Consider the following 15,106-nt stretch of genomic DNA (forward strand, 5'->3'; position numbering starts at 1 on the left):
CTCACAATGTGTCCCAAACTTAGACATAGACAGAAGGAGGCCTGTAGAGGCCCAGAGGTGATAACCCCACAAATGTTAGGTGATATTGGTTGTCTTTTTGATGTCTGGGTTATCATCTACTCACTGCTTCATTCACCCTGGGATAAGGACACCATTCACCCTGGGATAAGCATGAAAAATCTGCAGCGATGCATCTCCTTGTGCAGTCGCCTTTGCTCTGCCCTGTCTCTTCTGCTTTCTCTTCCCCATTTCTGTTTGGTGCCCTGTGAGGTGCAGAGAGCTTCTGCAGCTATGGGGGGGTCCGGGTGACACTCAGGGATGCCCGTGGCATCGGCCGCCAGCCCTGCGCTGCAGCCCCGATGCATCATGCGCCTTCCTGTAGCTCAGGTCCTGCACAAAGCAAGTGCTGAGAGAGGGAGTTGTTTGCACCTTGTAAATAACATGTTGCTGCTGTTTTAGGTAGGGGCTTTTGGGAAAAGCTAGACTTTCAGCTGTTCTTGCCCGGGTGTGGAATCTTCTGGGGCATCCTGCTGCTTTCCTGGAGAATGTGTGAGGTGGAGTGGAGTGGGTGACAGACAGGCCTAGATTGCAGAGTGGAAACTCAGCTACAGAGTGCCAGTGCAGACTCTCACTGCTGAACTGCCTGCTGGGGCTGGCAAAGAAGGCAAATGCCCCAGACACAGCCCAATGGGACTGTGTCTCAGGGACAGGTACAGGGAGGTGACAAGAAACAGCAGCATGGCATGGTCTCACAGCCTCCAGGAAGCACTGACATAGGGACTTCATGTGCCAGAGACTTCAGAAAGGCTGTCTTGTTAAACGGCCACAAATGAAGACTCTGAAAGCCCTCTATTTGCCTCTTGGATTTGTGTATGCTTTTGACAGCCACAGCAACCTGTGGCAGCGAGTTCCACGATCTCATCAAGTACTGCTTGAAAAGCACCTCCCTTTGTTTGACTGAGCCGCCAGCCTGGTAAATTCAGAGGGTGCTGCCTAGTTCTTGGGTGGAGAGAAAGTCAATCTTTTTGGTACTTGCCTTTCAGGGAGCTGAAGGAGAAGGGACTCTTCAGCATCAAACACCTGGCTGAGTCCCACTCAGAAGTCCTTCTTTGTAGACTTCGTGAGGTTTGCTTGGCACTTACCAACGAGGTAAGAACATTGTTCTGAATCGTCCTCCGTGCTTCTTACACGGTGTGTAGAGTAGATATGTGCTTGTTCATCTCCCTGTGTGCTCAGGGACTGCCTTCATTTCTGTTTCTAGACCTTATCTTTCTCATGTCTGTCAGCTCTCTATAGGATCTGTGTGCACATGTAGCTCTATTTACTGGTAGGTCGGGCATCTGACACTCTCCTCTTGGAGCGAGCTGCCATTACAATGCAACGTGCAAATGCAGAAGCGGAGACACTAATTATGTTATTTGCTGCAGTCCAAATCTCTGCCCAAGCTGTAATTCAACACTGCCAATTAGTCTGTAGACTTGAGCCTGTGTTTTCTGTTTCCTGGCTGAGGGCTTCAACTGCTGCTGTTGCTTTTTCAAACAGGAGCAAATGACTCTTTTGTCTTTATGACTTGTGCCTTTATGGCTTGAGAGCAGCCCTTGCTTTAATTTGTTTCTTTGTTTTTTGAATAAAAGGGCCTAAAACCAAAGCAATGGACATTCCAGAAGAATTAAGTAGAACACTTTAAGTGAAATAATATGTTTTAGGCCTGCAGGAAGCAGGCCTGAGGCCTAGCACAAGTAGGTGCCAGAGTTAAGTGCCTTTCTGTGCTTGTGCTCTTCTGCTCTGCCTGTGCTTTTGTGTTCCCCTGGACACAGCGGGAAGTGTTGTCATTTCCTGGGACTTTTGTCTAAGGCAACTGGTTTTCTTTTCAAGGTGATTCTTATGTTTCCCCTCATGACTTCCCCAGGTGACCAACCTTCGCTCAAAGGTGTCTTACTCTGCAATCGTCACTCTTGGAGAGCTCTTTGTGACCTTGCAGAAGGACATGGACTCGGAGGTGGATGAGGTTGCTCGGGTCCTTCTCCAGATGGTGTGGAACTCCCCAGAGTTTGTCCAGAAAGCAGCCAGTCACACCCTGGGAGTCATGGTGGAGCATGTGACTCCTGCACGAGCAATGACTGCTCTCATGGACAGTGGAGTCCAGTAGGTTCTTCTTCTCTTAGTGATATTCTTCACCTTCTATTGTGGGGGGGGAGAAGGGCTGAGAGAGAGAATGGGAACGGTGGGAGGGAAGGGTCCTGTATCCTGCATCTTCTGTGATCTCAGTGACTTGATTCTCCAATCAACCTCACTTCTTTCCTCTTGTCACCTATTTCTGCCCTCGTGCAGCCCTTTAGTTGACAGAATCACAGAGCTGTAGAATATGCTGAGTTGGAAGGGGCCCATCAGGCTCATCGAGTCCAGCTCCTGCCCTTGCACAGAACAAACACGCCAAGGGTCACACCATGTGCCTGAGAGCGTTGTCCAAAGGCTTCCTGAACTTTCTCAGGCTTGGTGCTGTGACCAGTGCCCTGGGGAGCCTGTTCCAGTGCCCAGCCACCCTCTGGGTGAAAAACTTTTTCCTGATATCCAAGCTCAACCTCCCCTGACTCAGCTTGCTGCTGCTTCCTGGAGTTCTCCCAGTCTGTCCGAGTTGCCTAGATGTGGTGAATGGTGGGCAAGTGAAAGTGCCTGCAAAGGCTAAGGATAGAGCCCTGTGGTTTTGTGGGAAGAGGGACAATTGCAACTGCAGCTGTGAGTGCTCTTTGATATTTCACAGCCCTAACCACAGAGGCCTTGGGAAAAACCATGCATCCTCATTATGCCATTCACTTGAGAAGTAAGGAGGGTTCTTGCTGGGGCATGGAGCACATGGGGGAGAACGTGCTGGGTGTGGCACAGCCTGCACAGCAGGTGCAGCTCCTGCCAAGAGGAGTCTTGTAGGACTGTCCTGGCCTTAGAGGCCCACTTGCTATTCAAACTGATGTCTCATGTTAGCCTTGAGATGATGAATCACTGTACAGGCACCTTCACAGGCCGACTGCCATGGGACAGCTGAAGCAGGTGCTGCCTTAAGTGTTGGTGCTGGGCCTGATAGTCCCCAAGAGACACTGTCTAGAACAGGACAAGCTGGCTAAACTGACTGCCACCCTTTCCTCAGCTTTGGAAAAGGGGGAAACGTTCAGATGTATCTCTTGCCAAGCCTCACAGAAGAAACTGGCTGCATTGCAGAATATTCTGCAACTTCATGTCCCACAGCGTGTTTTCCCTGCATTTGTTTCTTTCCCAAGGTCTGCAGATTTGGGGTAAATGGGTGCAAATATCCTCAATCCTGCTGCGGCTGTCTGTGTAGTGGCTGGCTCCTGATGGGTCAGCCTGGGTTGTCTTTAATTTCCCTCTTTCTCAGAGTGAATTTGGGGAAAGACGTTGAGTATCAGATAGTGCAGGGAGACTGAATTCCTCACTCTTGCTTGCAGGCAGTCCTTCTGTAGAGTGCTAACTTTGTGTTTCTCTGCGGACAGAACCTTCTACAGGTGTCCCAAGTGTCAGGGAGAACCCAGGCCTCCTTCCCCCAGCAATGACAGGGAGCATGCTCTGGCCAAGGCCTGCGCTGTGTCCCTCTGCTCCCTGTGTCCCAGTGTCCGCTCTCTTCTTCCCAGGAGCCGCCACGTCCAGGTGCGGAAGTGCGCGGCCCAACTCCTCCTGTCCTTGATGGAGAAAACTGGAGTCACGAAGCTCGCAGGAACGCCCAGGGCTGAGAGGCTGGCGCACGCGGCAGGGACGCTTGCTCAGGACTGTCACGAGGACACAAGGTAATGATCTTCATTTCACCTCCTAAAACAGGAAAACTGTTGGGTGTCTGGCTGTAAAGGGCAAAACCACAAAAGAGTGGAAGCTAAAGGAAATATTAAGTTCCCTCACTGTGTGGATGAGGTTCACAGAGTCACGGAATACGCTGAATTGGAAGGGACCCATCAGGGTCATCGAGTCCAGCTCCTGCCCGTGTGCAGGGCCCCCCAAGAGTCACTCCATGTGCCCGAGAGCATTGTCCAAAGGCTTCTTGAGCTCTGTCAGGCTTGGTGCTGTGACCACTGCCCTGGCTTGTCTGGGGAAATGACTGTGCTGGGGAACCTGAGGTTGTCCCGCAAGAGGGAGCATTGCCAACTTCCTGGGACTTGAATGATTCTTTCCTGAGATCAAAAGAGCCATCAGATGAGCCAGTCAAACAGTTTTGCTTGGCCTTAGGTGCACAAGACAAAGCCAAAATGTTGGCTAATGTTCATCACTGAAGGATCGCATACATCTATTTCTCATTAACTTAAGACTTTCCTAGAAATATTCCAGGGGTCTTTAGCCAATGTATTCAGTCTTTCTAAACCTCTTCTGCAGATTTCTGTAATGCTCTTATCTGTGGCTGAATGACCTCCAAATTGCTTCTTGAAGAAAACTGTGGTTTCCTAGTGGCAAAATCAACCCAAACCACCCAAATCCCCTCACTTTGAGGATTCAATTCCCATTAATAGCTGCCAAGAACGCATGAGCAACTAGCTGTCCCTGTGCATACATATGGTATAGAATAATCAAAAGCAAGCATGAGGCATTTGGTCCTGGCTTCCCTGCCAGTTAAAGAAAGGCAAATTACTGTGCAATGGCAGCAAGACACTGCTAATAAGCTCTGACTCAAAGCAGAGGTGTTTTGCTTGTTCCCTGGGATCCTTCGATGCCACAGAAGCGCACCCACAGTTTCAGAGTGAGATTGTATTTTTCTGTTGCCCCACGTTCTCCTCTTGCCTCTTGTGTTCAGCTGACAGCACTGTGCAGTGCCAAGTGGAGGTAAATCTCTCTCTTTGCTGAGTAGGTAATGCCTTCTCATGCAGGTATGGCAGCTGCTGAGTTTAAGGTATCAGCTTATTCTGTTAACGCTCCTCCTTTGTTTGTTCACCTTCTATTCTTTCTTTCCTTCTTTCTTTCTTTCTTTCTTTCTTTCTTTCTTTCTTTCTTTCTTTCTTTCTTTCTTTCTTTCTTTCTTTCTTTCTTGTTTTAGGCATTATGGACAGGAGATGGTGAAAATGATGCTGAATCACCAAAAATTTAAAAGGCTTTTGGAACAATCTCTTTCCACCCGTGACCTGGAAGATATTCTGACAAGAATGAAGAAGAAAGTAAGTGCTTGGTCGGAGAAATGTCTCCTTTGTGCAAGTATTGCCACTGCTGATATGAGATCAAACATACCTAATCTTATCTCATTCCTCTTCTGCCAAATCATTTTGCTCCTGGGAATGAACTGTTGATCTGTAGCCTGTTCATCTGCAGAGCACAAAGGAATTGATAATATTAGAGGAAAAGTGGGGTATTGGATATTTTGAATATTGGCCACAAACAGGGAAGGGAAAGAGGAGGAAATGTGTTTACATTTAAGCATAACCCCCCACCCCACTATCCCTACTCTGCCCCCAGTGACGCAATTAAGTGAGAACAGTGCTTCTGGAGATAACAGAGTCTGCAAAAGACACAGGAAGCTGTAGAGTAGTGCCAAGAAAATTTCCAAATATACAAAAGATGTCCCAGTCAATCCCAATTCCTACAATTACTGTCTGTCTTCTGGGAATACTGCCTTGCTGTCATGCCCTGTGCAGCTGGAAGAAGCTTGGTGAATTCAGCAGCATCCAGTGGAAAATCATTTGTTTGCCTGGGGTATTTTTATTCTTTTTACCTACATTATAGAAGGGAGTGTGCCTTTGTGCAGCACCAGGGAGAGTGAGTGTGGAACCAAATCAACTTCCAACACAATGGGCCAACCTCCAAAGAGTCCAAATTTTTCTGCAGCTTCCTTTAAGAGCATTAGTTCCCTACCAGTTTGCATTATTCCCATTTATGCTCAAGAGGAATGAATTGGGGATTTTAGACTGCTGCTCAGTATGGTAGCAGCCATAACCTGCCATGGGCTATTGAAAACAAGGAGTTGGCATCACTGAACCTCTGGCCTGTTTCCTTCTGTAAGTTCGGAAAGGTTTGCCCAAGCCTTGGTTGCAGTGATCCTGGTTATAAGTTGTGTTTTAAACAGGTAATTTCCTATTTTACATTCTAAAGATCCATGGGGTTTCTTTATGCCTTTGTAGGGGATGGAAACGCAGAAGGATGAACACCCATCTGTCGAGAAGCCTGTGAAGAAGAGGAGCGATGGCTCGAAGAAGCCCCAGGCCACATTGCCTTCTAGTAAACGGTACTGAGCACTTTAGTTAGATGTGACAAAGCACGTGGCAAGCTTTACATGTCTCTTCCTCAGGAAAATCTTTCTGGTGGAGATGACCTGTGCCAGAGATTGTTTCCTTTCCCTACAAATGCTCTATCATAAAAAATGTCTCCTTCTGCATTACTCTGAACACAACTTCTCTGGAAGGGTTTCCACAAAAAATGGGCGACAAAAAGACACTCATTGGTTGCAGCTCAGAAGATCCAGTGCAGTGGCAAGGACAGTGCTGTGGAGGCTGTGAGAGGGCCATGTCTCCGCTGCCTCACTTGGGACAAGTAAATTCAAGCAGGGTTTTTTTCCTCTGAGAGCAGTCTTTTTCAGATGGGTGTTTTGATGAGAAGTCCCAGTCTAGAAGCAAGATGCTGTTCCCCAAAATAGCACTTCCCATGCATGTGGTTTGGCCTTCCTGAGTCATGGTTTTCTTACCCTCAGACAGTACCAAGATGAGTAGTAAGTAGCAAGCCAGTTCCTGAGCAACTTTGGTCAACAGGTGTCTCAATGTGGACGTTTTGTCTTGACATTCCTGTCCTTCATACTGTTTGCTTGATGGACAGCATGTTTGGTTTATTTCCCCCTGTGCTGCAATCAGCATTTGAGACAGGAATTTGGTCCTTGCTGTCTCTTCCTGCCAGTGGGAGAGCTACTTGTACCTGTTGTCCTCTGATAACAGAGGGGATTTATTTAGCTCTGTCATGCTCAGCGCTGGCAGGAGAGTGACCACATGCCTCAGTAGCGTAGTCAGGATCTTCCCATGCTCAAGAGAGTTGTTCCCAGTGGGTTTGTTAAGCTGTGGATCTAGTCTCTAGGGAAGCAATCATGTGAGCGTAGTGCTGGGATGTCTGGCTTCTGTTTTTATCCCTCTTACGGATTTTCTGGATCCTTCAGATATGCCCCTATCCATCTGTTCAGATGCATCTGAGCTATTTTTCCAGATTGTCATGCCTGCTGTAGAGACACTTCTCCAGAGGGATGAGTTTCCTTATTATAAGACGCACACCTCCCTTACGATGAGGCATTTAAACATGGAAGTAGCGTCTCTCTTTCCTCACAAAGCAGTGCGACATGTGTACCTGGGAAGCCGTCTGGAGAGAAGTGAGATGCATCTCATCCTTGGTTTTCCTGAGTAAGCACTGGTGAGAATGTTGCTTGCAGATTGTCTCCTGTAATGATTGTCATGAGGTCTCCCGTTGTTTTTCAGATCAGGATTTTCTAGCTTGAAATCACATCATTAGGAAACCTCTCCAAGATGTTCTGCTCACAATTAACTGAAGGTATGATCACCAACAGGTCCGCATTTGGTTTTATTTTCCAGGGTGAAGTCTACCTCTGATGGACGCCTCCTACGCCGCCCAAAAGCCCAGGTCACGTTACCTCCGGCTGTGGAAGAAACGGAGTCGCTCCAGAAGCTGTACAATCTCCTGGAAGCCAAGGAGTTTAAGACACGGATGGAAGGAGTGGCACTCCTCCTAGACCTGTGCAAAAGCAGCCCCCAGCTCGTCTCCACTAACACTGTCCAAGTATGTAGGGTGTCTTCATTGTTCCTTTCCTTTAGCTCCTTTCCCAAGCCTGTAGCAGGAAAGTTAATTCAGTGTGTCTTGGCACTACATCCTGGCTGTGTGGGACAGGCTGGTGCCTCTTACCCTGAAATATTTAATTCAGGTCCACGCTTCAGGACAAGTTCTTTCAGTCCAGATGTATTTGTCTGGCAGGTGCCTATTGATGCTGTTCATCAGATGAGGACAGAGTTTTCTGCTGGTGTAACTTCTGCTGTCTCCTACTCCCACTTGGGTTAAGTGAAGGGAATCCAGCCACTGAAAGCGTGGCAATTATTCTCTAGACAAAAAAATGGGTTTGGATGGGGAAGAGAAATATCAGGCTGGGCAGGTTTAAACCAATTTTTTTTGAAAGGATACTTCTGTAAACTCCGACTTGTCTTGCACAGGCACAACTCTGGTTACTCGTTTCCATCGGCATCCCTAGTCCTCTTGGTAAAGACGGTGCTCACCCTTCTTGGGGGGTCTTTTTTCTCTTTGGAAAAGGAGGGAAATGGCTAGGGACAGATCTCTTCCTTCTCCTCCCAGTAGCTGCTTTTTCCCTTTGTCCAGAAAATGGTGCCTGATAATGTGGCTGTCAAGGGACTGAACCTGCTCTAATGAGAGTGGTCCAGCACATTAAATTTCAGAAGTCTACCTGCTGGGTAGACAATTGGTCTGGATCCTGGAAGAGTTGATCAGAGCCCTGCACTTCTCCAGACACAGGTTCTGAGACAGATGGAACAAAACCTGGATCTCCTCCAGCCATAGTTTTGGCAAAATCGTAACTGCCCTCAGAACTTGAGGCAATTGTGTAGAAAAAGGGGCATTGTAAATATCTGGTTCCATACTTCGAAAGCAAAGATACCATTTTGCATCAATAAATGGGATGAATTTAATGACTGAAATGTGGAGAGAAACACCATAGGAACTATCCTGTCCCCACCCAAAGCTCTTCAAAATATATGAAAATCTTTCAACCAGCATGAGGTTGTGCAACCATTATAGTGAGCGGCCCACAGGAAAACAGGGAAATTGTGCAAGCAAGTGCTGACCTGACAGGAAGGATCACTTTCATCTTTTACATTGCTGAGTGCTCACTTCTGCGTCCCTTCCTCAAACAAGGACATTTTAATCCAGCTTTCATGTTGTTTGTTCTCTTCACAGATTTTTGATTATTTTGTCCCGAGACTTGGTGATACGCACAAGAAAGTGAAGCAGAAGGCGCTGGACGTGCTGGCTGAAATCATAGGCATCCTGAAAGATGGCTTAAACCCGGTGATCATCTGTCTGGTTGAAGGAATAACAAACAACCTAAACTCAAAGGACCCCGGGGTTTATGCCGCAGCTGTGAAAGCGCTGGAAGAATCCATGGCTCACTTAGGTAAGGCTGAGCCCTGGCATGGACTCTCCTCAAGTGTGTCTCTGCCTCTGCGAGTCAAGAGAACGCTGAGTGCCTTGACAGCTGTTGTTGTCTGTGGAAACCTCCAGCTGACATCCACCAGAAGCTGTGCAGGTGCAGTCCTTACGCACCAGTCCTCCACCAGGCTTGAATGTGCATCAGCATTTCCCAAAAGTCCCAGGAGCCCTTGGCTCTGTGCTGCTTGTCTGAAGAGGAAGTGCTGGACTACAGCTTTGCTGGAATTCAGGGCCAAAGGGATTTTTGGAGTTTGCCTGGGCCCCAGTTGACTTCCCAAATGAATAGCTTTGCTGTTGGCATGAAGGGACAGCGGCGCATCAGAACCTCTGCAGAGCAGCCTCCTGGAAGGCTCCACATCATAGGCATTAGCTTCATTAGGACAGCAGGATCAGTTCTTTACTGCATGCTTGCATGAAGATCATTTGGGACCTCCTTTTTGTATCTCATGCAGGAAAGGAGCTCTTAATAATACCCTGCTACTGAAACCCACACTGGGGTGTAGCTCTGTAGTGGTTCCCAATGAAGCAGATTGCCTGCTTTGTCACTGCCAGCCCTGGTGACCCTGTGAGCGACCAAACTTCATCCCACACACGTTCTGTCTCCAGGAAAAGCTTGCCTTGGCTTATTAGAGTGGTAGGACTCGAGGCTTGCAGGCCAGTGCAGGCAACAGTAAATTCAAACATGACCCCCAAAACCGCGACAGATAGGCACAAGGAAAACCAAAATACATACGCCGGTCAAGTATTGGGAAATCAGTTCATTTTCCAGTCTCTCTGCCAAGATCTGATTTCACAGATGTTACAGAAACCCACAGGCTACTGAGGCACTGAGCACTAATAGCTCTTGTATGAGTAACTTGGAGTCTTGTCCCTAGATCCACACAGGTAACCTGACAATTTAAAAACAGCTTATCCTTCAGGTGGGAACGGAGGTGTGCATTTTGGAGCCTTCTCACCCTTTTCCATAGGGGAGAGAGAAGATCACCTCTGCAAAGCTCTGGGATGCAAAACCTTTTCACTGCTTACGTGTGATTGAAGTCTTGAGGTCCCTGATGTGAAATGTTTAACATAGCTCCTGGTACAGCAGACAACTTTGGATTTAAAAAGTGACAGGAGAGCTTTTCTTTTGGAATTTAAAATCCTCCCAGGTAGGCTGGAAGGAAAGAAGAAAAGGATTCAAAAATCGGCAGGAATTTCCTTTCTTTTACAAAATGTAGTTGCCCCTGCCCTTTCCCTCCCCACTGTCCTTTCTCTTATGACCTCAGAAGAGAGAGCAGAAATGTGTGTTTCCCTTGTAGATAAAGTATCCCTGATGAAAGAGTTCAGCCACCGCAGGAGTGAACTGAAGGGCCAAGCTCTGCTGGATGTCACGGAGCATCTCTCAGGTATGGCCTCCCCTTCTAAGGCAAGAGGTCTTCCGAGGCAGAATTTACAGGGAACGCCAGTGAATAGACACTAGAGTGGCTCCTCCAAATCAGGAGGTGCTGAGCTTGTCCCTCCTGCCCAATACCCATGGAAGGTGTATTGGGCAGGTTTTCCCTGGCTGCTGCAGAGGTGTGCAGCATCTGAGATGGGGGCGGCGCTCGGCCTCGGGGCTGAGCTCTCACTGGGGCATCTCAGAAGCTGCCTCCAGGAAAGGGAGGGGCTAAAAATTCCCAAGCTGGCTCCTCTCTTGGAAGCTCAGGGACAGCTCTGATCCTTTAGGGAAAATGGTGGCAAATGCTGTTTCAGGGGATCGGTTTGTTTTGTCCTCACAGAATTCTTGCTTTGCTCTTGGAAAGTTTTGAGGCGGAAGCCTGCAGTGCCTGGGGGTCACAGCTTAGGTCCAAACTCAGCACACATGTTAGATGCACGGATTTTGTGCAAGGCAGCCTTTGGGGGCAGAGGGGCAGAAGCAGAGTGCTGAGGCTCCCTGCCTGTGCTGTGGAAGTGCCATTGGACTGAGCATTTCAGGGTGTGCAGTCAGGGTCTTCCTATGTCAGCGCTGCCCAAAATGCTCCAAATGCAGCTGATAATTGATTGCTCAGAGGAGCTTGCTATGTCAGCAATAGCCAAGGGATGGAAAAATGATAACCTCAATATATACTAGAGAAGACAGTGTATAGCCTTGCTTTATTTATAGCCTTGCTTTAGCGGGGTCTAAATCCACTGCTAATTAAGCCAGGTCACAAAAACGGAGTCATCCTTTTTATTAGAAATCTCTCAATTTCCTCTCTAAAGTGCCTTTCAAACCTTCAGCAGTGGGTTTAGACAACTTCTAAATGGAAATAAACAGCAATTTGACATTTTGGTCATTCATCATGCCAGAAACAGATTGTGGAATGATTTAGTAAAGCTGTGAAGTCTGCCACAGGTACAAGGCTCGGATCTGGAGAAATTAGTCCTGAGGGCTTGGTGGTTCTGTTTTGGGGATGTTCAGCTGCTTTGCCCATTTCTGGATCATGGGGCTCTCACTGTTATTTCACTGATCTTAGCCAGAGAGACTCCCAAAATCACAACTAGAGGTAGATCCTTGTTTGCATTAAGGCTGGTGGTTAAGAAGTTTGCGTCTCTCTTCCGGCAGCGCTTGTGGCATGGGTTTATCCCAGGAGCCCCGAAGTCGTCCAGCGCTACGCCCTGCCCGTGCTCTGGTCCTTCCTGGGGAACAAGGCGCTGCCTGTCCGAAGCGTCAATGTCCGCACTGTGGTCACCAAGCTTGCCTGCACCCTCTACAAGGTGATGGGCGCCAAGCTGAGGAAGCATGCTGCCAGCCAGCCTCCGCATGTGCGGGAAAACCTCTCCGACATTTTGGGCTGGTGAAGGCTCAATGACCTGCAGGAAGATGACAAAGTGCTGAGTTGGACACCTCCGGACGTGACTTCTTAGCTGTGCCAAAAAGGACAGAATGCAAAGGAAGGGTGTGCACCTGCCCCCGCTCTCTCCACCCCCCTTCCTAGTCGTGGCATGGGGTGCCTGAAGCAACTTCCAATTGAGGACAAGGTGAAGGCTGAGCATGGCTCAGCCTCACAAAGAGGTAAGGCGGGAGCTGGGCCGCTCTCTGGCGGGAGGAAGGCTCTTGTGCCAGCCTAGAGAGCCTGGGCACATTGCCAGGGAACAGTTCTGCCCTGCATGTGCCCCCTGCACTGAGCTGTGCTGCTCCCAGTGCCCCGTGGAGCTGTAGGGCTGCTCAGCTGTGGGGCCGGGAGAGGAGCAGGAGGGTGCGTGTGCAGCTGAGCCATTCCTGGAAAGCACAGGCCTCTGGGCTCCCTGCTGTCCCAGGGCAGCCCAGAGGCCAGGCTGTTCCTGTGCTGGCTCTGTGCAAGTGGGTCAGGGTGTCTCCCTGGTCTGCCTCAAGTGGCTGCTGGCAGGAGCATGTTTCCCTGTGCAGCTCTTTAGAAGTTTCCAGGGAATCTCTCACATGAAGTACTGTAGCTTCAGATGCTTTATGTTGGCATTGTGGCCTCTGTTATATTTTGTGTTTCCATTTTGCAGGACTGACTGGCTACACTCTTGCGAAGAAGTTTACCGTGGAATCTCCCTCTATGCTCCTTCCCTCCAAGCCATTGCCTCCCATCCAGAAGAGCTCTCCTTCTTCTAACACAAACAAAATAAGTAGCAGAGAGCAGGAGAATGGGAAAAATGTCACCGGCAATGATGATGACAGGAGAAAAAAGCAGGAGCTGAGTTCAGAGAGAAAAGGACATATGGTAAGGACACCAACCTAAGTCCTGTCTGGTGGATTTCCAGTTTATGTGCTGTAGGCAGAGCTCGGAGACCTTTTGCTGTGGTGTGAGGCCAGGGAAGCAGCTGAGCAAAGGGAGAGCTCAGCAGGACACTGCACTTCAGGCTGTCTTTGCAGTGGGTGTGTAGTGCAGGCTTCATGTCCTCAGCGGGTATCAATAGCAGGGGAGGTCTTTGAATGGTTTCTGGCTCTCTTGTGGCTCCTGCTCTGTCTTATGGCTGAGAAAACACCAACAGGCAGTCAGAGCAGCTGAAGTTGGCCAATCTTGTGAACCAATCCTTCTACATTTAGTAAACTACAGGTATGTGTGAACCATCTCTGTGTCTTGGTGCTGTTTTCTGTCAGCTGTGTCCGGTTTGGACGGAGAAAGGTGTTTGTTGTGTCAGCTTTTGAGTTGTACAGCCATGCCCTTGTGCCCAGTTGTCTCTGATGCTATTTCTAGACTTCATCAGCTTCTGGGCAGCTTTGTGCATTCTGGCATGGCTTTGTCCAGAGGGAAGGGATGGCAGGTGGCCATGGGGAGAGCAGCCCAGAGCCCACCCCCACGATTGCCTTTGCAGCAGGGCCAGGACCTGCAGTTGTTTTGGGTTTGCCGTGGGGTGCAGGAGGAGGCAGATGAACAACAGCTTTGGTAAACAGAATGTCCAACCCAAGGCTTGTGTACTTGATTCCAGCCTTGCTGAGAAAGGGCCCAGCGTATCCCTGAGAGGAACTGATCCTTCCACTGAAGTTTGAACAGGGCCTGATCTGGCTCTTTAGCTGTGCCAGGGACAATGGGATACTAAGGAAGGGTGTGCATCTGCCCCCGCTGCCTCCACCCCCCTTGCTGGACATGGCATGGGGGCCCTGGAGCAACTTGGGCAGGCAGAGGCCTTCCAGAGAGCAGCAGGGCAGGGAGCTCAGCAGAACTTCCTAAATGCCAGTGAGCCTGAGATGATGGATGTGTGGGAGCTGGAGAGCACTGAGCACGCCCAGAACTCAGCAGCATCGGGGCTCAAAGGCTGCTGGGGAACTGTACGAGGGAAGGGAAGCAGCAGCAGAAATGAGGGGCTTGAGAAAAGCAGGTTTGGACATCCTGCAGAATGGCTTTGTGGGGACTTGGCTGGAGATCCGCACTGGCTGTTAGGTGCTTTAGGGACAGGGAGAGAATAGGGATCCAAGGCCATTCCCATACGATCCAAAAGGCCAGTGGAGGCAGTGGCACCGCAGAACATCTTGGTGCCAAACATGTGGATGCCATCTGGGAATGTAGCCACATTTCCAGAGAAGTGAGCACAGGGATAGCGATGGCAAATGTGGGACATGGCCTCTCCCTCACCACTTCCCTTTCCATTCCCTGTCCTAGACCAAGCTGCTCCATTGACATCTCTGCCAGGTCTCAGCTAAGAGCATGGCTAAATGTCTTCAGGCATGAATGGGGGCAAGGCTGGATGCTTGATCTGAGGAGTACTGTGTTCTACTCTTTGCAGGCTTCCTTGCTGTGTTCCAGAGGTGGGGATATGAAGAAGGGGTCATTGGGACCACCTTTGATCCCCCCAATACGCAAGGCAGTGAGTCCCCCTGTGAGCAGTGCGGCAGCGTCTGTCCCAAGCTCTCCGCAGCTGGATTTCCAGGAGTCCCAGGAGATGAGGTAAGCCAAGGTTTCTGCTGCTCCAGTGTGCTGTTCCCCTCGCTCTTCCCGTCTCATGAGGTTATTTTCCACAGTCATCTCTCCCTTGTATTTAGGCAAACCTCAGTGTATTCCCCATTTTGCCCATCTGTGGTGATCCAGCACAATGGCAAAGCCAACACCATATGCCCTAAGAGCAGAGGTGGTTGTGGGGAAGAGGAGGCAGGGCTTAAGAGCACCTCAGAACAGGTCCTCTGCTGGACTTGGCTACTGATTCCCTCTGTGGTGTTTGTGCTGTCATTTGGGAACTGGATTGCATGGATGTGGATACTGCGGTTCTTTGAATACTGTGATCCTTGCCTGTCAACTTCTGCAGCCATGAGGATATGTCAGGGCAAATATTGGCTACTGAGGAGGTGTCTGCAAATTCAGGTGCTGCTCCTGTAAATGTCAGGTGTGACTTCTCTGTGCCTGGGCCTCCACCGTGAAACCAGAGCCCAGATAAAACTTGGGGTACAGATGTATCATCTGATCGATGTTTAGTATTTCGATCTGGGCTTAAGATCAAAGAGGGCAAGGTGCTAGAGAAG

General features: G+C 49.3%; 1 protein-coding gene and 1 long non-coding RNA gene across 2 annotated transcripts; both read left to right on the top strand.

The window, feature by feature from the left end:
* Positions 1-2,103: 2,103 nt before the first annotated feature.
* On the top strand, positions 2,104-5,067 carry LOC125322538. Its single transcript, XR_007202064.1, has 3 exons — positions 2,104-2,145; positions 3,642-3,794; positions 5,027-5,067. It is a non-coding gene; the product is annotated as an uncharacterized LOC125322538 (long non-coding RNA).
* A 45-nt stretch (positions 5,068-5,112) lies between these two features.
* On the top strand, positions 5,113-11,985 carry LOC125322365 (TOG array regulator of axonemal microtubules protein 2-like). Its single transcript, XM_048296018.1, has 5 exons — positions 5,113-5,144; positions 6,102-6,205; positions 7,548-7,752; positions 8,935-9,151; positions 11,750-11,985. The coding sequence occupies exons 1-5, from the start codon at positions 5,133-5,135 to the stop codon at positions 11,983-11,985; spliced, it is 774 nt and encodes a 257-aa protein (XP_048151975.1). The 5' UTR covers positions 5,113-5,132.
* Positions 11,986-15,106: the final 3,121 nt, after the last annotated feature.

The sequence above is a fragment of the Corvus hawaiiensis genome, chromosome 3 (genome assembly GCF_020740725.1).
Source record: "Corvus hawaiiensis isolate bCorHaw1 chromosome 3, bCorHaw1.pri.cur, whole genome shotgun sequence".
Lineage (NCBI taxonomy): Eukaryota > Metazoa > Chordata > Aves > Passeriformes > Corvidae > Corvus > Corvus hawaiiensis.

Coding starts and splice junctions, on each gene's coding strand:
- LOC125322365 (XM_048296018.1), top strand. Junction 6,206..7,547: donor ACATTGCCTTCTAGTAAACG/GTACTGAGCACT, acceptor TTTATTTTCCAG/GGTGAAGTCTACCTCTGATG. Junction 7,753..8,934: donor TCTCCACTAACACTGTCCAA/GTATGTAGGGTG, acceptor TTCTCTTCACAG/ATTTTTGATTATTTTGTCCC.